The sequence below is a fragment of the Triturus cristatus genome, chromosome 1_1 (assembly GCF_964204655.1).
Source record: "Triturus cristatus chromosome 1_1, aTriCri1.1, whole genome shotgun sequence".
Lineage (NCBI taxonomy): Eukaryota > Metazoa > Chordata > Amphibia > Caudata > Salamandridae > Triturus > Triturus cristatus.
In genome coordinates this window covers 74,153,790-74,179,435 of record NC_140579.1, presented here as the reverse complement: position 1 = coordinate 74,179,435, position 25,646 = coordinate 74,153,790, and the positions used below count along the sequence as shown (strand labels likewise).

At 49.7% G+C, this 25,646-nt stretch overlaps 1 protein-coding gene across 2 annotated transcripts in view; it reads left to right on the top strand.

Moving 5' to 3' along the window:
* Positions 1-25,646, top strand: part of LOC146869474 (E3 ubiquitin-protein ligase TRIM39-like) — a 217,944-nt gene that overhangs the window by 40,681 nt on the left and 151,617 nt on the right. For both annotated transcript variants that reach the window (XM_085599865.1, XM_085599864.1), the window contains exon 2: positions 19,697-19,792. In XM_085599865.1, the coding sequence (XP_085455991.1) occupies positions 19,697-19,792 (96 nt within the window). The remainder of the gene's footprint in view (positions 1-19,696; positions 19,793-25,646) is intronic.

Below are 25,646 nucleotides of genomic sequence, written 5' to 3'. Positions count from 1 at the left end.
CTGAACCTGCATCACAGTAGTCTTTGTACACTGACTTGTACATGTTCTGCTACTCAGGAATCGTCCTGGAACATGTTCTCCTTTGACTCTTGTTGAAGGCAGGCACACTACGATTAGTGTTGCGGTTGTTTCTGGCCACAGTCACCAGGTGCCATTACTTGGTCTACTTCAATTTTCGACTTTTAACCTGCTTCTTTACACCATGAAATCAGGATCTCCCCCAGACTCCCTTTCTCCTTTGACTCTTGGTAAATTATATCCACAACTGCGGAACTAAGAGCCCAGCATTTGAACTCCTCCCTTATAGAAGGTCGTGTTCCGTAAGCGTGCAATGGTAAGGCCACTGCTAACAAAAACAACAATATTGACCTCCTAAACTGATCCAACTATAGGTCTATCTCGCTTTTGCCCATTCTGCGTAAAACTCTTGGAAAACGTGTAAATCTACAACTTCTGGGTTTGATCAAACCAAATCGTTTTCTACATCCCACTCAATCAGGTTTTAGGGCCAGCTACAGTACAGATTGAGTCCTACTTGGTGTCACTGAACAACTTAAGCTCCAGCTAGAAATTGACGGTACTGTGGTCCTGATTGTACTATACCTTAGTGCCACATTTGACCCAGTTAACTACAATCTACTGCATCAATGATTGTATGAGCTGGGTGTGCATGGGCAGGCACTGATTAAAGTAATATTTGCTGGACTGCTCCTTTCAGGTCCACACAAAACAGCGCTTTCATCAGGTGTACCGCAGGGTTCTACACTTGCCCGACCCTCTTTAACATATATATATGTGCGAACATTGGTGGGTATCGTGGAGAACTGCAGTCTCTAGTTTTTTTTGTACGCTGCTGAAACCCGTTGTCATCCAATGAATGTCTCAATGCTAATGCTCTAAATAGTTGCCTCATAAAAGTGGTCACCTGGGTGAACAGTTATTCCCTCAGACTGAGTTAGAACAAGACTGATATTCTTTAAGTGGGCAACCAACCTCACCTTTGGGTGCCTTATATGTGGCCGGAGGCTATAGGCATAGCTCCTACCCCAGTCCACGTAGTTAAGAATCTTAGTTTCTAGTGCATAATGAGCTCTCGATGAAGCATCCGTTTACTAAGGTAGCGTTCTCCTGCTTCGGGGGGGGGGGGGGGGTGGGGGTGCTGAGATGGCTTATGAAAATTCTTGTCTGCCTCCCTGCCCACCTCAGAGAACAGTGATCCAAGCACTTATTATGTCTAGGTTGAATTATGCAAATATCCTCTATTTGGGGGTCCCCAAGGCATTCCTAAAGCAGCTTCAGATAGTTCAGAATGTGCCTGCAAGAGTACATTTGTTCATGCATGCAGAAAAAGGTGTTGGGTAAAAGTTTGCAGCTTTCATTCACTACTACTGCACAGACACCCCCTCTTGCATCTAAAAGCTCATCTAAAGGCATTTTATGTTGTAGGAGCCTTTCCTTGTTTGCATCTATCTGTTTATTAACTAATCCCGATGTGATTTTGTTTGCTACTTCTTCAAATATTTCAGCATTGTATTTTATCTTTCGGAAAGACTGAACTACACTCCATTGAAATGAATGAGAATAATAAATACACTTTAGGAATGTCATGACAGCCCACCGCCTTTGCAACTGTGAATAGTGATGTCTAGTAGGAGGTACAACATAGCCAGAATGCCAAGTTCTAGTCCACTCTTGGGGCAGCCAGGGACGCTTTAGATCCACAGATGGAAGTGTTGATGTCTACGTTTATGAAACACCATTCCAGTGCATGAGAGGAGACTCGTAAAGTGCGGAATCAAAGGGGCACATGCATCAATCATTTTTGTGTGTGCAAATGGGCGATTCGCGGAATCAGCCCATTTACTAAAGCAAAAAATGCTTGATACATGTATCAAACCCTATTTTGCGATGTGGTAACCTGTTACCGACTCGCAAAATGGGTTTGCGATTCGCTATTTGAAAGGGGCGTGTTTAGGGCGTCCCTTCCAAATAGCGAATCCTAACGGTATGTATGAATGTTTTGTGACCGTGAATGCGGTTGCAAAACATTCACATGTACCACCTACTTCCAGTAGGTGGTAACCCATTCACAAATGGGAAGGGGTCCCCAAGGGACCCCTTCCCCTTTGTGAATGTTTTTTTTTTTTTTTTTTTTTTTTTTGTTTTTTGAAACCGTTTATTGCAGTTTGTAAAAGTTACAGGTATGGGCCTACAACCACCCGGCCGGCCGCTAGAATGACAAAAGCATATTGCATACATACAGTAAAAGTCTCTCGGCAGTGCAGAGCAGTGAAACAGGAGTAATCAATGGTGCAGGCCACACAGCTCCAAGCCCACAGTACGGTTTCTTTTTCTTAAAACAAAACAACACCAAAAAACCACACCCGCAAGGTAACCCGCGATCCAAGTGACAGCACGTGCTCCATAAGTGGGGGATCCAAACCAGCAGCAGAACTCTGAGGAGGGGAATGGGAGTAGATCAGGGACTGGGGGACCGCGCGCCCGCGGCCGAGGGAGGGGGGCCATCTAGGGAGACGGAGCAGGCGAGGCAGCCGGTAGCAGTGGTGGCTCACAAATACCCCCGCGGTAGGCGTTCCAGGGGCCCCAGAGTTTCACCCACGCCCCAGGCTTACCCCTCGCCACATACACCACCTTTTCACGAAACATACACCAATCCATATGCTCTTTCCAGGCCGACACCGCAGGGGGCCTCTGGGATCCCCACAATTGAGCAATGTCACGCTTAGCTATCATGTATCCCAGAGTCACCCACCGCGTCTGCGGGACCGAATAGTCATTCGGTTCCCATACATTCAGCAAGCATCTCCTCGCTTCAGGCAGCAGCGCGACACGCGTAACCACACGCAGGACCTCATGCACACCACGCCAGAATCGCTCCACCTTCGGGCACTCCCACAGTATATGCATGAAAGTCGCCAACGCACCACAGCCACGCTTACACATTCCGTCACCAGCAAAACCCATACGCAGAAGCCTTGGCCCCGTCACGTAAACCCGGTGAAGGATCTTGAGCTGGACGAAACGAAGGCGAGCCGGGATGGCCACCTCTTTCGGAGAGGCCACCGCGGAAATCCAATCCTCGTCGTCCAGTTCCAGCCCGTCGGCAACCCAGGCCTCGCGGAGACTAGTCAGCAGGCACGATCTATCGTTGATCAGTTTTTTGTATATGAGGGAGATCGTGCTGTCCGGTACATGGCCGTCCAGCACTCTGTCCTCCAGGGGGGAAGACTCCGGAATGGATGCGACGTCCGGGAAGACGGAGCCCAGCGCATGGCGGACTTGTAGGTACCGAAAGTACTCTCTGCCCTGCAGCTGAAACTCCGCCTGCAGCGTCTCAAAAGTTTTGAATCCCCCCCTCGTCCAGAGATCTCCCACCGTGCTGATTCCGATCGTGTCCCACTTCTCGAAGCCCTTCGACGTCCACAGGGAGCCCAACCTCTCAGATGCATACAGCGGTGACGCCCGGGTCAAACGGTCCTTCCACCCCATAGCTGCATTAGCCGCGTGCCAGACACGCACCATGACACGCGTCGGTCCCGTCAAACGGGAGTCGGGCGCGCCAGAGTAGAGCGCGCGATTGTAATCGCCACCGGGTAGGAGCATCTTATCCATCTCAAATGCCGGGTTCAAGGCGGGCCCATAAAGGCCATGATTAATTGCAGCTAGTTGGGAGGCCCAGTAATACCGTTTAATGTCCGGGAGGGCGACCCCCCCCATCGTACCACGGGAGCGTCAATTTAGCCAGAGCAATGCGCGGCCTCCCGTCCCAGAACAGGCGCCGCTGGAGGCCCTCCACCTCACGGAAATAGCGTGCCGGGACCAAGTCCATAGTATTCTGGAGGGCGTAGAGGAAGCGCGGCAGGGACATCATTTTAAACAAGGCCGCCCGGCCGAGCGGCGAGAGCGGCAGACGCCGCCAGCGCACCACGTCCTCCCTCAAGCGCTGGAGGGGGGGTAGCAAATTCCGCTCATAGCGGGCCTCCGGGTCAAGTGTGATATAGATACCCAGGTATCGAAAACCTTGGGAGGCAATCTGGATCGGACAGTCCCGTGGTAGGGCCGGAGCCTCCCCGGAAAGCACATAGACACAGGATTTCGCCCAGTTGATGACCAGGCCTGAGTTGCGACCAAATGAGCGCAAAACATCAACCAGGACGATCAGTGATTTACGCGGGGAGGCGAGATACAGAAGGATATCGTCAGCATAGAGGGACACACGGTCCTCATGCTCGGGGGTCCAGCGGAGACCACGGATAGAAGGGTGCCACCGCAGCCACTCCGCCAGGGGCTCCAGGGCCAGGGCAAACAGGAGAGGCGACAGGGGGCAACCCTGTCGCGTACCCCTCCCCAGCGCGAACGGGGCCGAGACTCGCCCATTCACTACCACCTGCGCCAATGGGCCCGAATATAGCAATTTGACCCAGCTAATGAAACCCGGGCCGAACCCGAATTTCGCCAGCATCGCCCAGATGTATGGCCATTCAAGCGTATCAAACGCCATGGTGGCGTCCAAGGACGCCAAGATGGCCGGCTCCCGCACAAATGGGACACGCGCGAGCACCCCGTGCAAGCGCCGCAGATTGAGCGCCGTGTTGCGGTGCGGTATAAAGCCTGATTGGTCTTGGTGGACCAAATCGCCCACCACGCCAACCAACCGGTTGGCCAACACCTTGGCGAGGATTTTGGGCTCCGCGTTCAAAAGCGAAATCGGCCTATAGGATGTGACCCGTTCACGGGGCTTCCCCTCCTTGTGGATCACCACAATTGTGGCCAGACGCTGGTCCGGCGGGAAGGAACCCTGCGAGTGGGCCGCCAGGAACATCGCGCGCAGGTGGGGCGCCAACACATCCGGGCGTAGCTTGTAGAGCTCGATGGGAATACCATTGGGGCCCATGGCCTTGCCGGATGCAACCGAACGAATAGCCAAGGCAATTTCGTCCGAGGTGGGAGGGGCGTCCAGCGAATCCCTGTCCTCCACCGTTAGGGAGGGCAGTGCGATGTCCCGAAGCAGGGCATGAGAATCTTCCTCCGAGCAGGGGGAAACCGGGGAGTAGACTCCGCGGAAATAATCCGCGAAGCAGGAGACAATGGCTTCCGGCTCAGTGACACACGCACCATCAACACTCTCAATCAAAGGCACTACGCGGCTCGCTCTCTCCCTCCTATCCAACCACGCAATCAATTTGCCAGCCTTATCACCCACATCATACAATCGCCCCTGCTGCTCTCTACTGAGGCCCCTGGCCGCCTCCGTGACGAGGGCCCGATAGGCCGCCTGCTTTAGGTGTAGAACATGCAACTTGGCGTCTGTTACCCCGCTCCCCAGGTCACCCTCCAGTTCTGCAATCTCGGCCTCTACCCGGGTCACCTCCTCCCGCTCGCGCCGCCGGGCATGGGAGATAAAGGAGAGGGCCTCCCCTCTAAGGACTACCTTGAAAGCCTCCCACAGGGAGAGGGCCGAAGAGACCGACCCCACATTCTCGTCGAAATATCGCTGTAAGGATTTGATCAAATCGGCACGAATGGTGGGGTCGCGCAAATACCATGCATTGATTGGGGCCACCCTGCCATCCCCCCTCGGGAAGACATCGAAATGCAACAACAATGGGGAGTGGTCTGAGATACCCCGCGCCAGATGGCGCACCTCCCCCACCCTCCCTGCATGGGCCGCCGGGACAAGGATGTAATCAAGCCGCGAGAGGCTACCATGGGCACCCGAGTGGAAGGTGTACTGTCGCAATGCGGGATGCTTTAATCGCCAGCAATCCACCAGGCCCAGCGTGTCCAGAAGGCCGGGCAGCCACGCCTGTGCCCGGGGGAGGTCCCTAGGGGGATGGCGATCCATAGACCCAGAGGCTACCGCATTAAAGTCCCCTCCAACCACCAGCAGGCCACTCGGAAGGTCCAGAAGGAGGCGCCCCAGGTCCGCGAATGTGGTGGCTTGTAGCCCAGGCGGGACGTACACTGATATAAAGATAAACACTCTACCCTCCATTCTTCCCACCAGAACCGTGTAGCGTCCCCTCTCATCATGGCGCACCTCATCAATCTCCAACGGGAGCGAGTTCTTGATCATAATACCCACCCCCCGCGAGCCCGAGGTGAAGCCGGAATGGGCCGCCAAACGATATCCCCGCCGATTCATTGCATGAAAGGAGTTACCTATAAGGTGCGTCTCCTGCAGGAAGACAACATCTGGTGAAATACGTTTTAAGTACTGCAGGACCACACCACGCTTAATCCTATCCCCCAGACCGTTAACATTCCATGACAACACAGTCAAATCCCTACCCCCCATCATACGTCAAAACAATCGGTTGTCCCCCATCGAGCATCCTAAAATCAACAACATAGTAGCGGGTTTGCCCTGCGGTGCTAACAAACAACACACCCCCCCACCCCCCGGTCCCACCAGAACTCCCCCCTCCCTGCACCCCTGCATGAGCCCAGACAGCCCCCCCAAAGTGCAGTGTGCCTGTCGCCCCGTAGCTAAAATACTAACTAGTCCCCCAGAGGAGGAGGGAAGCCCCCAACAGACCCCGCACGACCTCCATAGGAGGGGAACATACGCAATCAATAAATGGTGAAGGAACAACGTCCAGAGCAAGGCCTATTCAGTCACCCCTCAATTCTGATCCGGCGGGCCCTCCTCGCCAGCCGCGCCCCCCCCGCCCCCCCGGCCCCGATCTCCAGGCAGGGTGTCCAGCCAGTCCCCAGCCGCCTCGGGCCGGTCGAAGAAGTGCGTGCGACCATCCACCTCTACCCTCAGCTTAGCTGGAAAGAGCATAGAGTACTTGAGGTTCAGGTCCCTTAGGCGACGTTTAACACCAAGAAAGCTCTGTCGCTGCTTCTGGACCGCCGGAGTAAAGTCTGGGTAGAAATGTACCTCCATGTTGTCAAGCTTGACCGGTCCCTGTTGCCTGGAGGTCTGGAGGATAGCATCTCTGTCCCGAAAATTAAAAATCCGGGCAATGAGAGGCCGTGGCGGGGCACCAGTCTTAGGTCTGCCCCCGGGGACCCGGTGAGCACGCTCCACCGCAAAAAGCTTACTCAGCCCCCGGGGCTGGAGATGGGTCAGGATCAACTCTTCCACGAAAAGATCCGCCGCCTCCGCCTCTCGTCCCTCTGGCACCCCCACAATACGGACATTATTCCTCCGGGCCCGACCCTCGGAGTCCTCCAATCGCCGGTCCATCAGGGCGCTCGCCTGGCCAAGCCGGCGCACCTCCTTCTGGAGGGCCACCACGTCTGTCGTGAGGCTCGTTGTGGTGTGGGCCAGGGAGTCGACTCGGTCGTTTGTTTTGGACAAGTCTGCCCTCACAAGGCTCACATCCACCAGGACCGAGTCTATTTTTTGCGCTAAGGTGTCAAAACGCTGGTCCACCGAGGCCTTCATCTCTGCGATGGCGCCCATGACGTCCCGGAGGGTCAGATCCACCGGATGAGCAGATGCCTCCGTCGGGCCCACCGGGGATGCACGCGATGTCTCCGGAGAACCCTTCTGGAGCGTGTAGCGGTCCATACTGTTGGCCTGGTGCGCCGTGCCACGGCGGGTCGTCTTCACCTTCGCCCGGTCGCCATCTTGTTTGGTGGACATGCTGGCTCTTCCACCGTCGTGCCAAGCTCCCCAAACGGGCCGCTATACCAAGTCACGGGTGCCAGGGGGGGGGCAGGGGCGACCACCGCACCGCGGGTCAACCCACCGCCGGCGGGTCAGCCGGGCTCCTGGACAAGGCCACACCACCGCACCCCGCTCCGCAGCCCGACCCCGCTTGAGAGCTAGGAGGGCGCGAAAGCGAAAGTGAAAGTGCGGGGTACGCCAGTCGCCCAGCCCCGCTCGCCGCTGTTATTCACTTTGTGCCCGGATCGCCCCACTACTCCAATCCGGGGGGCCGGCGAGGAGAAGGCCGCAACCTTCGATCGATGCTCCCACCGGCGTTCGGGGTCCGATTCGAGCCCAAAAAACGGGTGGCGCCTCAGCTCCGGTTCCCCAACACAGTCCCCTCAACAAGGACAGGATATCGCCAGGATTAATTCAGGAGGTCGCGGAGGTCCTCGGGAGCCTCGCACCTACGCGGCCATCTTGGTTGCGCGCTAGGCTCCTCCTCCTGTGAATGTTTTTTTAAAGCATTTTTAAGAGCAGGCAGTGGTCCCAAAACTAAAGTCAAATTTCTCTTTTTGTAAAGCAGCCCGTTTTCCATTAAGGAAAACGGACTACTTTAGAAAAAAAAATATTGCTTTATTTAAAAGCACTCACAGGCATGGTGGTCTGCTGACACCAGCAGGCCACCATCCCAGTGATTTTTGCGATTCCTACGGGGTCGCAAATTATCTGCCTCATTAATATAAATGAGGTAGGTCGGTTGGCGACCCACTCTGAATCGGTATATGTAACTCATGGAGTTTCATACATTGGAAATTCTGATTACCTAATGGCGATTTTTAGAAAATCGCAATTTCCAATTTTGATACATGTGGCCCAAAGACTCTATCCTCTACAACAATGTCCCATTCACTATGACCTACACAACTGTAGCCTGATTTTCAGTGTTCACATACCATTCCTTACTCAGATATTGCAAAGTGGGTGACGTCAGGTCTGTAACGCTCTTCAGCAGTTATATATTTCGCAAGGTCCTGGTAAATCTGGATAGAAATGCCACACATTGTGGTAGTCTATGCTCATGATAAAACAGGTCGAACAAATCTCATTGTTGTCTAACGTCCCTCTGCTCAAAGCTAAACCCGCCCCCCAACCACAGGCATGCAAGTGCAAATCCTGCAGGAGGAAGCATCCATTGCACATTTTACACATTGCCTCTAAGTTAAGCCTGACTGCTCTGTGCCATATCTACCGAGGGGTTAATTAAGCACAGGTTTATTTAGTGATTCACTGTTGCAAGGATTGTGATTAGAATGTAAAGAGGGTTTTCACCCCCTACAAATGGCTTGTCTGGTTTGTTAGTTTGACTTGTCACTTCTTTGAGGAGCAATTCACTTGCCTTGTGTATGCTCTCACTTCTTCAGCATTGGTGTTTATTATTTCCTGGGGAGTTTTCCCTACTTCACGCTCTCCTCTTTGTCACAAAAAGTGTAATACTTTGTGAGAACCACATTGTGTATGTTTGTCAGAGTCACAAATGCCTATTATGGGATCTGTAAATGCTGTGGGTAGCAGATGTCTGCATTTGATTATCAGACCCTTCATGTTCAGCATTTGGTAGATTAGCACCCTGTTATGTGTGCTCATTCTGCACCTTATAAAGTGTAACTAGATGCTTAGTTTACATACCATTTGTACATTATGCATGATTAAAAATACTAATTCTGCTAAAGAAAGTGTGTCTCAAAGATGCATGCTTCATGTATGATTATTGGCGAATGAGCAGTCATACCAACAAAGGTTTCCCATGTCAATAGGTTGCTCAGCTAACACCTCTTTTGGTGCCTGAATGACACTGACCCAACAAAGCGTACATAACTCAGATTATTCAAAAGTAAAATTCTTCAATCTGTTCATTATCCACTACCCTCCTTCAAATTCAGCTATTAATGAAAGCATTTTCGGATTTGGCCTGATATGCCACATCATGTAGTGCAGAATCATCATAAATATTTATAGAATAATTAAAAAACGGAAAACAATGTTTAATGTATTCAAATAATAATAAGATGTTAGACCTGCGTGTGGTCTCCCCCAAATATTTTGCCTTCACTTTGTTTTTGCTGAGTTTGTTTTTGTTGGCCTTGGTATTTTGTGCTCTTTACCACTGGTGACAAGTGCTTGTGCTCACACTTTTAAATCTAGTAAAATTGACTTACAAATAATTTTCACAATAAATTTACTTATAAGTCCTTTGATATACCCCAGGGCCTGTAAATTAAATGCTACTAGTGGACCTGTAGCACTTATGGTCCCCATCCACTTAATTAGTACTTAAGAATATGTCCAACGCCTGCCATTGTAGCCTGTGTGCAGTTGTAAACTTTAAATTTGACTTGGCAAAATAAACCTTTTGCCAAGCCTAAAGCTTTCATTATAACACATGTAAATCACTCCTAAGGTAGACCCTAAACACTCCATAGGGCAGGGTACAGTGTATTTGTTGGAAAGTGGGTTATTGGTAGGGGCAAATGTAGGTCTGCCACTGGCAATAAGGCCACTAACACATGGTAGGACTCAGCATAGGTCTTAGAAAATTATTCCTATGCTCGACCCTTGGTAACGTGGCTGCGAGCAGACAGGCTTAACTTCAAAGACAGGTATGTAAAGCATTTAAAAACACAATTTCAGTAAAATAATCAAGACACAACACATAATAAAAATCCAACACCAATTTATCATAATAGGAAATATGTTTATCTTTAAAATGACACCAAAACGACAAAAATCCAATGTAGGGGACCGGAGATATGAATTTCTAAAGATTTAATAAAATATAGCACTTAGAAGATTATAGCACCATATTGTTATACCTGCTCGCGATAGACCGGGGCAAAGTCAAAGTTTCAGGCCGGGCGCGATGGAGCCCTGAGCGGCTACAGCTCCCGGCAGGTCCCGGTCTCAATTTCTACCTTCACACTTAGAAACTTTTCTGGAGCTTTTTCTCGCAAGGCCCCTCGAAGCTCCCAGCCTGTCCGGATCCGGTGAGGGTTCGCCGGGTTGACTTGTGACGAGGTCCCGGTCAACTTCCCTGGAGCGGACTTAGAAAACATTCAAGTTTGCTTCAGCGGGACAACCCAGGAATCCAGTCCCAGACGCGATGGAAGGCAGGCGGCTTGGCTCTCACGTTTGCTCCCGGTCACCTTTTCTACGAGCGGACTTAGAAACTTTTCTGGAGCTTTTTCTCGTGGGGTCTCTCGATGCTCCTCATGTTGCCGGATCCGGTGAGGGTTCGCCGGCTTCAGATTTTCTCTAGTCCCGGTCAATCTCTGGAAGTTGATGCGATGGAGCTTTTAGCGGGACGAACCTGGATGGCTTGGATGGCTTGGCTGCCTCGCGGTTGAAGGCAGGTAGCCTGGCTGACCAGGTTGAGTCGGTCCCTCTATGGAGCTTTTTTTCAAAGTTGCTCCAAAGTTCTTGAACTTCTTCCTGAAGTTCCTCAAGGGGTCCCAGAGTGTCTCAAACTCACTCCAAGGGTCTGGAAGCTCCAAGATGGTCCTTGAAAGTTGAGGACGTCAGTTCTCACAATCCACTGGTACAAAACCCATACAAATCCACTGATGGGTCTCCAAGGTGTAGATTTTAGTTGGTGATGTTCCAGTAGAGCTCTTTTAACTTGTAGCTTTCAGGGAGTCCACTCTTTAGTTCTTTTCCAGCAAGGTAATCCACAGGGCTGCAGTTTCAGATGGTGCAAATCTTCACAGGTCAAGCCTTAGAATTCTTTGCACAGCAAAAGCTTCTCAGCAGGGTACTTCTTGCTCCTTTTCTTGCCCCTCTCAGATACTTATTCAAAATTCTCTTGGTCAAGCATCAGGTCATTCCGGACCAATGGGAGCAGGGTAACTCCTCAAGCCGATGACCACATCCTGTAGAGTGTGGCATTATTTTGTCCCAGAGTGCATCAGATCTTCCAAATCCACAATGGCTGATCTACCAGCAGAGAGTCAAGACCTGGCTAAACACACCCCCAGCGATGGCTTATTTCCATGGACGCTCTCCCTACCATCTGCACATACCTTCCGTAAGCCTAGCCCTGACTCTGGTTCAAGAATGTAAAAGTGTAACTGACACCCAGGCCTCCCCTCTGCCTTTGAAGAGCATGGTTTATGACTCCTCCCCCTGGCCTGGCATTCCTATGGAATAACACACTGCACTCCCAGTAGAGCTTGTAACCCCAGGGGCCCTTTATCCCCTCTTCAAAGCAGCCTGGCTAATCCACTTAACACTGACCAATCAGGGCAGACCACTGGAAGGCTGAATTTGGACTTACAAACAAGAAAGTCTTATAACTTCTTGTATGTACACTTTACGAGAAATTCAACAATATGATATGGTTGGATTTAGCAATACCATTCTGAGAAGTCTTTGAATGGTAGGCCTATCTCCTTCCTATCAGTATTTATCATTTAATAACTTTCTGCAATGTTAACCTATGGGCCAGGGATTTGCAATGGGGAAAATGACTTGGGCCAGTTTCTAGCACCTGGGCTTATAAACACATATTTTATAAGTATTTCTCTAATTTCTACAGGACCCCCACCCCCTGTGCAACTAGGGGAGACTTTAGGGGTTCTGAATCTGCGGAAATATTGCAGATCCTCCTTCCACAGTGTTTCTAGCATCAAAGTCGAATTTGAACAGCACTTTAACACAATGTGGGGAGTGAAATGTGAAAGTTCACTTTACACAGGCATATAAAAACTCATTTTATAAGGGTGAACCTTATACAAATCTGACCCCCCCACCCCCGGGATACCTAGGGGAGACCCTATGGGGTCCCAAATATGCCAAAACATTGTAGGTTATCCATTTTTAAGTGCCCCTACCACCAAAGTCGAGTTTTGGCACAATTTACTGTTTAAAAGCCGTCTTGGCACCCAGGGCTGTTTTTAAACTGACCTCAGGCTTCAGCAGTGCACAAATGAAAGTGCAGAAAAAGCTGCTGGCCTCTAACTGTCATGCCCCAGGGTACTGGGGACTTCTAGGTTGTTTCAATCCCCTGCCGTATTATACACTAGGGGCCTATGGGGTAGGTCATGCCAATTACAGGGGTACCCCACCATACCATAGTGTACCCTAGTGTATGTTAGGCGTTTTAACTGCATTCTAATGTGTTGTTTTCAGCATAGCACTGACCCTGGGCCTGGTTAGACAGAGCCCAGAGTCAGTCATAGTCAGTTACCACCAGCATCAGTCAGCATAAAGTTTGGGGGTGCCCAGGGCACAGGATGACTTTGCAACAGTATTTAAAAAGTTCGACATATACTTTCAAGTTTTACATGTCCTGGTAGTGACAAACTCACATGTGTTTTTCACTACCTCAAGGCCTACCTCTCCCGTAGGATACCTTGGGTTACATGATTAAATTTAACAAGTGATTACCTTTGATTGGGAGCAGGTAGGAATGACATATTTACACAAATGACTTGTAATTTAAAGCCTCCTTTAATGGTAAAGTCGGATTTTAAGTCACAATTCAAAAAACAACACTTTTAGAAAGTTGACATTCGTTTGTCCTAACCATTTGTTTCCTACAGTCTGTGTCCTGGGTCACTAGGTGTAGTTGGCAGTTGGCCTTTGTGTATTTCTCCCAGGCATTGTAACAAAGGGGGACTACATGTTGACAGGATAGGCCATCCTGCCAGGATGGGAGGGCTGAGCTATTCCATGTCCAACTTATATTTCAAAGGGGCTCCCTCAGTACACTCACAAATACTTTGCCACTGAGCTTTTATCACCCCAGACATCTTGGGGTCTAGGCGGGGGAAGGAAGGTAATTACGGAACCAGATGTTGAGGGAAGCCTAGAAGATTCTCCGATTTCAATGCTGGCACCAGGTATACATATACTGGACCCTCAGATCAACTCCTCAAATCAATCCTGGACCTGTGGACACTACAGAAGGACTGCCCAGCTGCTAGAGGACTTCTCTGCTGCTTGAGGACTGCCTTGTTGTCTGAGAAGGAAGACTGGACCTGCTGTCTTCACCCCAGGCTCCCTGAATGGCTCCATGGGTCAGTTTGCTGACCCCCTGAGCTGCAGGGACACAACAAGATCCAAAGGCAACTTCCCAGCTGACCTGCTGCTCTGAACCTGCTTGGACCTTTCTGAGGCCTGCTGGCCTCTGCTGGAATGAGAGCCTGATCCCCAAGTGGTGTCTCCACAAGTAGTGGACCCTTGACTGGCATCATAGAGAGCTCATCATAGCCTAACTGAAGGGTTAATCAAATCCAGCGTGCAGCGATGCAAAACCGTGCCACACAGCTGCAAGCTTCATTGGAACCGATTCAAGGTCCGCAAAGCCTCCCTGCCCAGCTAAAAGCTTCATCGGAACCATCGATGCAAAGCCTCACCGCACAGCTGAAAGCTCCATCAGAGTGGACGCTGAGCAACACAAAGCCATGCTGCAAAGTCCTATCACCACGGCCATGAAGTACAACTCTCAGTGGTCCAAACTTGATCCTATACCCAGCCTGCACTCCATCGTGGTAGGTCTGAACATGTGACTTTGTCCCAGTCTAGCGTGACCACATAAACCCTGCTGGCACTTTGCCCTTCTAAGTGCTATTTTAGCCAAATCTTGATGACGGCAGAGCTCCGGTTCTAACAATTGTATTTTTGTCGTTTTGCTCACAAATGATTTATTAAATCCGAATCTATATGGGATTTTTCCTGTGTTTTGTTTTCACTTTATTGCTGTTTCTGTGCTACATAAATAGTTTACATTTTGCCTATAAGTTGAGCCTGACTGCTTTCTGCCTAGGTGCATGAGGGTTAAGCACAGATTCATTTTGTGACTTTAGTGGTTTGCCTTGACAAGGGTTGCAGTTGTTGCTTAAGAAGGGCTCACAACCCCCCCCCCCCCCCAAACCAATAATATGATTTCTTATTGAAGAATACTATAGCAGTGATAACTATCTGTGCATTGCTTGACCAGTGTGTTCAGAAGCACATTTCCATTGTAACCTCTATGTATTTACCGAATATTGTATCTTCACCCTTCACACGGCTTCACAAACTATGTGCATTCTGCTTGGTTGATCCCCTTCAAATGAAGAAATCATTAGCAAATGAGACGCAGAACCTTTTTCACCTATTCTGCATGTTACTGCGGGTATGACTGCCTATTTACTTAAACAATTTAATTGTGTTGGCCAGTCATCCTGCTAAACTGTGCATGCGCTAATTTCTCTTCGTAGATTATGTTTACCTGAACCAATTGTGGTGCTGGGCACTCAGTAGAAACTCACAATGTCCTCATAGAGAACTGCTGCCAGGATCAATAATAGGTTGCAGTTGGAGGCGACTAGGGCTCTGGGAGAGTAGCAAGTACTGGCCTACACCTGAGGATGTGGGGAATGCAGGGACGGATGTAAGCTCTGGCTTCCGTGTGCAGCGGTCGGAGGATGTGGGAGAGGAACATACTGATGCCATTCTCTGGCATGGGGACTCCAATTGACCTTGGTTTGATCTGTTCCTGTCACGGGCACTAGGCCCAACCACAGACGTAGTGCAGTGTTTTTATCAGCACAAGTAGGGCGATGCTAGATGTTAGGAATTTTGAGGATTCCAGAAGTTTTCATCACAAAAATGTAAGGAGAATGCGTGATTTCAGGCAAAGTTAGAGGTTTGCAGGGCCTTGTGTGTGAGGAAACCATGTGGGATTCACGCAAGGCACACCACCCTGGAATCCCCTGGTTGTCTACTTTTCACAAATGTCTGTAGTTGGTAGGTTTCCATAGGTGGTGGCCGAGCAGGGCCCCAAATCCCACAGCTGCCCTTTTGCTAATCTCTCCACAAAGGACCTAAGGGCCTTTTGTGTCAACGTCTCTTATCCCACCCACACACTTGAGGTACCATTTTTCAATAGGGAGACTTGCGGGAATGCTGTGTGGTAGGACGTGCATGGAAAATGTGAGTTTTTAGTTAAAGTTTATGGTTTGCAGGGCATTGTGGGTAAGACAATGGGGTGGCATGCATGCAAATCACACCACCCTGGACTCCCCCGATTGTCTAGTTTTCAGCACTGTCTGGGTCTTCTTGGTTTTTCCAGGTGGCAGCCTACCCAAGCCTAAAAAGTGCAGCCGTTCACCTTTGCAAATGGGACAATATTGGGAGTGAGCCACACCGTGCTGTCCCATATGTAAAAAAAGAAAAACACCCCAAACAATCAAATGTCCTCTTGATTGCCATTGGGATTGGATGCTTTAGTCTGCAGGGCAGCAGAACAACTGATGAGGTTTTAGGGGTGAGGGTGTTGCCTGATGTTAGGTTGGGCAAGACTCACCCCGTTATTTTATTAAAAAATTTAAATTCCTGCCATACAGTGGGCTTTCTGCTCTCCTTGTGGGGCAGATCGTTGGTAATTAACCCCATCTGCCCCCAGGGGGAGGGTGTGGGTCAGAAAGACTGTTGCCCTATTTACTTGGGGAGAGGGGCATAGCCATGCCTATTCTGGGCAGATGCCACCCCTATATTTGTTCTCTGGCATCTAGTGGGCTTTCAGCACTCCCTATGGGGCATATTAGGGTTAATTACCCCATCTGCCCTCAAAGGGGACAGAAAGACTATTGCCCCATTTACTTGGGGTGGGGGCATTGTCATGCCCATGCTGGACTGCCCCCACCCCTATATTTATTTAAGAAGCCATTCCCTGGCGTCTTATAGGTCTTCTGCCTTCCGGGGAGGTGGGGTGCAGATAAAGGGTAATTACCCCAGTCTGCACCCTGGGGGAGCAGAAGTACTGTTGCCCCATTTAGTTGATGTGGGAGCATGTGGGCAGCCCCACCCCTACATTTAAAAAAAATAAAAGCTACCCCTGGTGTCTTGTGGGCTTTCTGCCCCCTAGAGGGCAGATGGGGGATAATTACCCACATTTGCTCCCAAAGGGGACAGACACTGTTTCCCCATGTACATGGAGTGGGGGCATGGCTATGCCCATGCTGGACAGCCCCCACCCCTATAACGTACAGTTTTAAAAAAATACCTGGTGTCTAGTGGGCTTTCTGCCTACCCCCCCACCCCTCGGGTGGGGCAGTTCAGGGGTATTTGCCCCCATCTGCTCCCCAGGGGGGCAGAGAGGCTGAAATATAAAAATTGCCAAGTGGGAGCACAAGTCCTTGCCCAAGTAGCTGCTCCCCCCCTATCCCTGGTGGCTAGTGGGTAGATCCCTGCTTTGGGGTCGCTCTCCTGTGGCGATTCCCAAGCACGGATCCACTGGGTAGAAGTACCTTTGGAAATGGGAGAGTGTTCCGTTTCCAATGATACCTCCCCCATGAGAATCGATACTTGGGGTTGGTGGCTGAGATATGCCCCTGAGCACTGATTCAATGAAAGTAAATCAAACCCATCAGCTTGTATTTACTTTGACGTTTACTGCAATGATGTCAGCGCGCCCTGTGCATCGATCGACATTGCATATATATAGGAGTCCCTGTGGTGCAGAGCACTATAGGGGCTTCAGAACCCTCCCCAGTGTTGGCCAATGGCGGACACCCTCATTGAGGAGAAGGGCGGCGGTCGGCAAGAGGTTAGGAAACAAACCTAGAGTGGCAGGGGTATGGAATTCCTATTGCCAGGCTCCCTGGTTTGTATTTATTTGATTCATCTATGCACAAGCCTTTACTGCTGATGTGAGTGCTTTCAGGTAATGCAGTCAACTGACAGCCCAGCTTGCATCACTGACAGTGTTCTCAGAATAAAAACATGTTTGCAAAATTTAACAATGGAATTACTTGCAATACTCCCAGATTTCTCCCTGAGTATATGCAAATGCTTGCAGAAGCGCGAAAACAGCAATGGTGATTACTTTCAAAACAAAATGTACAAAAAGAAAATTGCAACTCTAAATATCATTTGTTAGAGCAATGATTTAGTAAATCATATTTGTAGCCAATATATTTTTTTATAATGAAAGTGACCAAAGTGCACCCTCTGTTATTGCATTAGTTCAGATTTACAACTTTCAGGAATTCATAAGAGTTTACAGAAGCAACTTTTTGATTTCATTAAAAAGTTGCAAATTCATTTTTCCTTCCCAGTCTATTTCCCACCATGGAAGAAGTGTACTTCTGCCTTTTTCAGGAGTAAATTTTCAACATTTTCCCATGTGGGAAAAGATTGGATTGGAGTTAGTGAATACCCATAAACGGGCATTTGTAGGTGTGCGCAGACTCTCAGGAAATCCCACTACCACTTCTTTTCTATTTCCAGACTGTATGACCCCAATTACATGTTATATGGCTCTGACTGGGGTGTATATCTGTACTCCTAAAAGCAGCCTTTTGCGGTAACTCCAATAATGAGTTTATCCATATAGAATGGGAAATAACGGTTGCAAACCCGGTTTTTATCGGATGCAATTCTGTATGGCATTAAATTTTCTGTGGGTGTTATCTCTCACATTTACCACCTGTTTTAACAGGTGGTTGATATGAGCAAGGACGGCTTTGGAGCAAGGGGGGCGATTGAGAATGGGGGACCGGTTGGGTAGGCCAAGATAGACTATCTTCTATAAGCAGGGGGGCATTTCAAGCTTCCCTTGTGCCATGACTTGGAGTTCGATAGCAGCCGGAAAACGAGTCCAGGCTGTAATGTAGTTGGTTTCCAAACCAATTTTACTGGACTGATTTTCCGGCTGCTAAAATCGGGTCCTTCGATCCTTGAGCAGGTAAATCCAAATGCAGGAAGTACAGCCCCCTCATGATTGAGCGCAACAGAATTCCATATGGGAATTCCCATCAACCCATAATCAAGGCCTATGTAGATTTTCAAAATCAGAACTTTGCTAAAGTCCAAACCCTGATATAATATAAGCCCTAACCTAATCAGAGATGCACTTGTCCGTGCTTTGGAATAATGTGAATGTTGCCATAATTTGTAGGGGTGGCCGGAATTTGCGTAGTCGCGCTACGCAAAGCTCCGTGAACACGCGAAATTGCTTGTTCGCGATGCTTTTTTCCTGTTCGCGATCGCTGTTTGCATGCTCGGGAGGAAATATATAGCGAACACGCATTTTGAGAACGTGAACAAGCAAAAAATTCCGCGAAGCCGCGGAACGCAGAATTTTGGGCAATTCCACGTTCTCCGCGGAATGCAAAATTACCCAAATTCCGCAAATTCTGCGAGCGGAACGAAATATACTGCCCAGGCCTAATAATTTGTCACATCTCACCATGGTGCCGAAAAGGACAAGTTGATTGTTTACAGGATTGGTCAGGGGTCTTCCAACTAGGGGAGTGAGCCCCAGTAGGGGGACCTTGACTGATCCCAGGGGGGTGCCAGACTCTGGTTAAAAGAAGCTTAAAACAAATGATCAGCAGTAGCCTCTCTGTAATGGGCCATCACTAACATCCTTTGTCATTTATGTTTGGCTGGGAGTATTTGTCAAAAGGTAAAGGACTCCAAATATTCTTCAAATCTCCCCGCCCCCATTTCGAATAATCACACTGTGATTACTTTTACATGTTAGTGAGGCCTAGCTAACCAGAATAGTATGTTTGACAATCATTAATTTGATTGCATTTTCAAAAGGTTTAACCCCTTCCATGCTTAGGACGGCTCCCGGCCGCCATGAGTCACGGTAGTCGTGTGCTCATGATGGCCGGGAGCCGTCCGACCGTTGCCGCTCCGCCCACGCGCGGCAAATTCCCCGCCTGTGCGGGCGAATTAATCAGTGGGCGGAGTTCGGACGGCTCCCAGCTGTCATGAGCACACGCCCACCGTGATTTATAACGGCCAGGAGCCGTCCTGAGCACCTAAGCGCCACGCCCAGCCCCGCCTCGCACCGCGGCGGAATATGCCCCGCATGGAAGGGGTTAACATAACTGTAATGTTTACATAATGTCTAGACATAGTTAAACATTTCAAATTTAATAGAATAATTGTTAAAAAAAAAGTGAATGAATAGGTATTTTACAAAATTCCACCCGCCTGGGTAAGTATCTCAACCTCTTGAAGTATAGTTGCACAATATCTTTATGGCTTTTAAAATGTAGACTTTCTTCTTTTTAGGAGAAGTTTCAGAGCTATCTAGTCTGTTTGAAGAAAAAGCTTCAGGATATTCTTGAACTTTATCGCAAGGAAGAGATGAAAGTGACCCAACTAGAGGTAAGAGAACAGTAATTGATATAGCAGCATCATAGAGCGAGGACCCCCAAACATTATCCCACTTTATCTGTTTAAAGGGCGACCATAGCGTTCATCTGGGGGATTAGCCATACAGGTCTTAAGGGCATCCTGACTGTGCTTTGTAACGATCACCTGCATCTTCCTTAAACATAAAGTCCCTCTAGCCACCCAGGGGTTTGCCACAGTTATTGTCTGGATGTGTGTAAAGATTATTAACTCCCAGGCCTTGCTTTAACCATATCCCTGATTTATGTATAGCTACCTTCTTACAGGATATGACCACAGTGCGGGGTTGATGGTGTTGAGGATATTGTTTAAGTGCATAACTATGTGTTAAGTAATCCTACAGAGGTGTCTTAATGTCAATCAATCAATCAATCACAGCATTTATATAGCGCGATACTCACCCGGAGGGTCTCAAGGCGCTTGGGGAGGGGGGGGGGGGGTCCGCTACTGCTCGAACAGCCAGGTCTTGAGCTGCTTCCTGAAGGCGAGGTGGTCTTGGGTCAGGCGGTGGTGGGTCGGAAGGGAGTTCCACGTCTTGGCGGCGAGGTAGGAGAAGGATCTTTCTCCTGTGGTGGCTCTTCGGATGCGGGGGACGGCGGCGAGGGCGTTGTTGGTTGATCGAAGCTGGCGTGTGGGAGTGTAGAAGTTGAGGCGGCTGTTGAGGTATCCTGGGCCTTGGTTGTGTAGGGCTTTGTGGGTGAGGAGTCTGAACGTGATTCTCTTGTTGACCGGGAGCCAGTGCAGGTCTCTCAGGTGTCCGGAGATGTGGCTGTGTCGGGGGATGTCCAGGATGAGTCTTGCTGAGGCGTTCTGGATTCGCTGGAGTCTCTTCTGGAGTCTGGCAGTGGTTCCGGCGTAAAGGGAGTTGCCGTAGTCCAGTCGGCTGGTGACGAGGGCCTGGGTGACCGTCTTCCTGGTCTCGGTGGGGATCCACCGGAAGATCTTGCGTAGCATGCGCAGGATGTTGAAGCATGACGAGGAGACGGCGTTGACTTGTCTGGTCATGGAGAGGGAGGAGTCCAGGATGAAGCCCAGGTTGCGTGCGTGGTCTGTTGGTTTGGGTGCGCTGCCCAGGGCAGGGGGGCCACCAGAAGTCGTCCCAGGCGGAGGGCGAGGATCCCAGGATGAGGACTTCCGTCTTGTCTGAGTTCAGTTTCAGGCGGCTGTTCTTCATCCACTCGGCTACGTCTTTCATCCCCTCGTGTAGGCTGGCTCTGGCGGTGGCGGGGTTGTTGGTGAGGGAGAGGATCAGCTGGGTGTCGTCGGCGTAAGAGATGATGTTGAGGTTGTGTTGGCGTGCGATGGCCGCAAGGGGGCTCATGTAGACATTGAAGAGGGTGGGGCTGAGCGAGGAGCCTTGAGGAACGCCGCAGATGACTGGTGGCTTCTGATCTGAACGGGGGGAGGCGGACTCTCTGAGTCCTTCCGGCGAGGAAGGAGATGATCCATTCTAGTGCCTTCTCTTGGATTCCAACGTTGCTGAGGCGCTGCTCTAGGGTGCGGTGGCAGACAGTGTCGAAAGCCGCGGAAAGGTCCAGGAGGATGAGGGCCGCTGTTTCCCCGTTGACGAGCAGGGCTCGGATGTCATCAGTGGCAGCGATGAGGGCGGTCTCGGTGCTGTGGTTGGCCCGGAAGCCGGACTGCGAGTGGTCGAGGGATCCATTCGTCTCGAGGAAGGCGGCCAGCTGCTTGTTGACGGACTTCTCGATGACTTTGGCCGGAAACGGGAGGAGCGAGATGGGGCGGTAGTTTTTGAATTCGGTGGGGTCCGCTGATGGTTTCTTCAGTAGCGCGCTGAGTTCGGCATGCTTCCAGCTCTCCGGGAAGGTCGCTGTGTCGAAGGAGGTGTTGATGATGTCCCGCAGGTGGGGCGCGATGACGGAGTCGGCCTTGTTGAAGACGTGGTGAGGGCAGGGGTCGGTTGGAGATCCAGAGTGGATGGAGTTCATCGTGCGTAGGGTTTCCTCGGTGTTGATCGGGGTCCAGGCGCGGAGGGTGGTGGTGGTGGTGGGGGTGCAGGTGCTGTCGTGGGGTGCGTTGGCTCTGTGCTGAAGCTGTTGTGTAAGTCCGCGATCTTGTTGTGGAAGTAGGAGGCGAGGGAGTTGCAGAGGTCTTGTGATGGGGTGATGTCGTTGTTTCCGGCGCTGGGGTTGGAGAGCTCTTTGACGATGTTGAAGAGTTCCTTGCTGTTGTGGGCGTTGTTGTCCAGTCGTTCCTTGAATGCGGTTTTCTTGGTGGTGTGGATCAGTTGGTGGTGTTTTCGAGTGGCGAGCTTGAGGGTGGTCATGTTGTCTGGTGTTGGGTCTCTGCGCCAGGCTCTCTCGAGGGCTCGGCAGTTCCTCTTGGAGTTTTTGAGTTCATCGGTGAACCATGGTGCTTTCTTACTGCCGGGTCTGCTGGGCAGGGTCCTCAGTGGGGCGAGGTCGTCTGCGCAGTTGCTGATCCACTTCGTGAGGTTGTTGGCAGCCTGGCTGGGGTTCGCTGAGCTGGCGGGGGGTCCTGGCTCAGGGAAGCGGCGAGCTGGTCGGCTGTGATCTTGTTCCATCCTCTACGTGCAACCTGTTGCTGGTGGTGGTGGATCGTGTTCTTCCTGTAGCTGAAGTGGACGCAGCTGTGGTCCGTCCAGAGGAGTCTCCAGTTTCCCTCCTAATCTTTGGTGTATTTCCTGCGTTTATTTTGACTGGGGTCATTCAGAGGGCCTGTATTGCTCCAGCCTCTGCTGTAACCTCCCTTCATTATATCCAAGGCTTGTTGTTGATTCTGAGCAGAGCTGGAATTTCAAAAGTTGGTCCCACCGTCCTGTGGTGTAAATTCACCCATGGGTGCTAATGAAGGAAGGAGGACAATCCTATAAACCCAGATAACATGAATGATTATTTCATCTTTTACAAAAGGTTGTCATTCAGGACATATTTCCACGTTGGCCCCCGCAATTATTAAAATCGCCAGAAGCCCATGGTGCAAACCCTTTTAAAATCTCTGGTGAACCTAAATATGAGGTAACACGGAAGACGTGAACTTCTTGTCCTCTCCATTAAAGGTGCTAAAAAGAAAGTGAAATCTTAGCACTAGTTGCCAAATTGTTAGAGATTGGGACACAGGCTTGCGTGCATTTGTGTTGTGATTGTCTACGGCATGCTCTCTACTAACACAGACTCCCTGTTTTTTCCGTTAACTCCTACACACAGTTAATAGCGCACTGTTGTTGTTGGTGGCCCTCAATCACATGTTGAATGATAAGAAAACCTATGTCATAATGGGTCTGCCTCGGAGTGGATTGATGCATTCATTGCATCAATCCTGTGTCCCGACGGGTCTGCCTCAGAGTGGATTGATGCATTCATTGCATCAAACCTATGTCAGAGTGGATTGATGCATTCATTTCATCAATCCTGTGTCATAATGGGTCTGCCTCAGAGTGGATTGATGCATTCATTGCATCAAACCTGTGTCATAATGGGTCTGCCTCAGAGTGGATTGATGCATTCATTGCATCAAACCTGTGTCATAATGGGGCTGCCTCAGAGTGGGTTGATGCATTCATTGCATCAATCCTGTGTCCTGACGGGTCTGCCTCAGAGTGGATTGATGCATTCATTGCATCAAACCTATGTCAGAGTGGATTGATGCATTCATTGCATCAATCCTGTGTCATAATGGGTCTGCCTCAGAGTGGATTGATGCATTCATTGCATCAAACCTGTGTCATGATGGGTCTGCCTCGGAGTGGATTGATGCATTCATTGCATCAAACCTATGTCAGAGTGGATTGATGCATTCATTGCATCAATCCTATGTCATAATGGGTCTGCCTCCGAGTGGATTGATGCATTCATTGCATCAAACCTATGTCAGAGGGGATTGATGCATTCATTGCATCAATCCTGTGTCATAATGGGGCTGCCTCAGAGTGGATTGATGCATTCATTGCATCAATCCTGTGTCCTGACGGGTCTGCCTCAGAGTGGATTGATGCATTCATTGCATCAAACCTATGTCAGAGTGGATTGATGCATTCATTGCATCAATCCTGTGTCATAATGGGTCTGCCTCAGAGTGGATTGATGCATTCATTGCATCAAACCTGTGTCATGATGGGTCTGCCTCAGAGTGGATTGATGCATTCATTGCATCAATCCTGTGTCATAATGGGTCTGCCTCAGAGTGGATTGATGCATTCATTGCATCAATCCTGTGTCATAATGGGGCTGCCTCAGAGTGGATTGATGCATTCATTGCATCAATCATGTGTCCTGACGGGTCTGCCTCAGAGTGGATGGATGCATTCATTGCATCAAACCTATGTCAGAGTGGATTGATGCATTCATTGCATCAAACCTGTGTCATGATGGGTCTGCCTCGGAGTGGATTGATGCATTCATTGCATCAATCCTGTGTCATAATGGGTCTGCCTCAGATTGGATTGATGCATTCATTGCATCAAACCTGTGTCATGATGGGTCTGCCTCGGAGTGGATTGATGCATTCATTGCATCAAACCTATGTCAGAGTGGATTGATGCATTCATTGCATCAATCCTGTGTCATAATGGGTCTGCCTTGGAGTGGATTGATACATTCATTGCATCAAACCTATGTCAGAGTGGATTGATGCATTCATTGCATCAATCCTGTGTCCTGACGGGTCTGCCTCGGAGTGGATTGATGCATTCATTGCATCAATCCTGTGTCATAATGGGTCTGCCTCAGAGTGGATTGATGAATTCATTGCATCAAACCTGTGTCATGATGGGTCTGCCTCGGGGTGGATTGATGCATTCATTGCATCAATTCTGTGTCATGATGGGTCTGCCTCAGGGTGGATTGAGGCATTCATTGCATCAAACCTGTGTCCTGATGGGTCTGCCTCAGAGTGGATTGATGCATTCATTGCATCAATCCTGTGTCCTGACGGGTCTGCCTCAGAGTGGATTGATGCAGTCATTGCATCAAACCTGTGTCATGATGGGTCTGCCTCAGAGTGCATTGATGCATTCATTGCTTTGAACCTGTGTCATGATGGGTCTGCCTCAGAGTGGATTGATGCATTCATTGCATCAAACCTGTGTCATAATGGGGCTGCCTCAGAGTGGATTGATGCATTCATTGCATCAATCCTGTGTCCTGACGGGTCTGCCTCAGAGTGGATTGATGCATTCCTTGCATCAAACCTATGTCAGAGTGGATTGATGCATTCATTGCATCAAACCTATGTCAGAGTGGATTGATGCATTCATTGCATCAATCCTGTGTCATAATGGGTCTGCCTCAGAGTGGATTGATGAATTCATTGCATCAAACCTGTGTCATGATGGGTCTGCCTCGGGGTGGATTGATGCATTCATTGCATCAATTCTGTGTCATGATGGGTCTGCCTCAGGGTGGATTGAGGCATTCATTGCATCAAACCTGTGTCCTGATGGGTCTGCCTCAGAGTGGATTGATGCATTCATTGCATCAATCCTGTGTCCTGACGGGTCTGCCTCAGAGTGGATTGATGCAGTCATTGCATCAAACCTGTGTCATGATGGGTCTGCCTCAGAGTGCATTGATGCATTCATTGCTTTGAACCTGTGTCATGATGGGTCTGCCTCAGAGTGGATTGATGCATTCATTGCATCAAACCTGTGTCATAATGGGGCTGCCTCAGAGTGGATTGATGCATTCATTGCATCAATCCTGTGTCCTGACGGGTCTGCCTCAGAGTGGATTGATGCATTCCTTGCATCAAACCTATGTCAGAGTGGATTGATGCATTCATTGCATCAATCCTGTGTCATAATGGGTCTGCCTCAGAGTGGATTGATGCATTCATTGCATCAAACCTA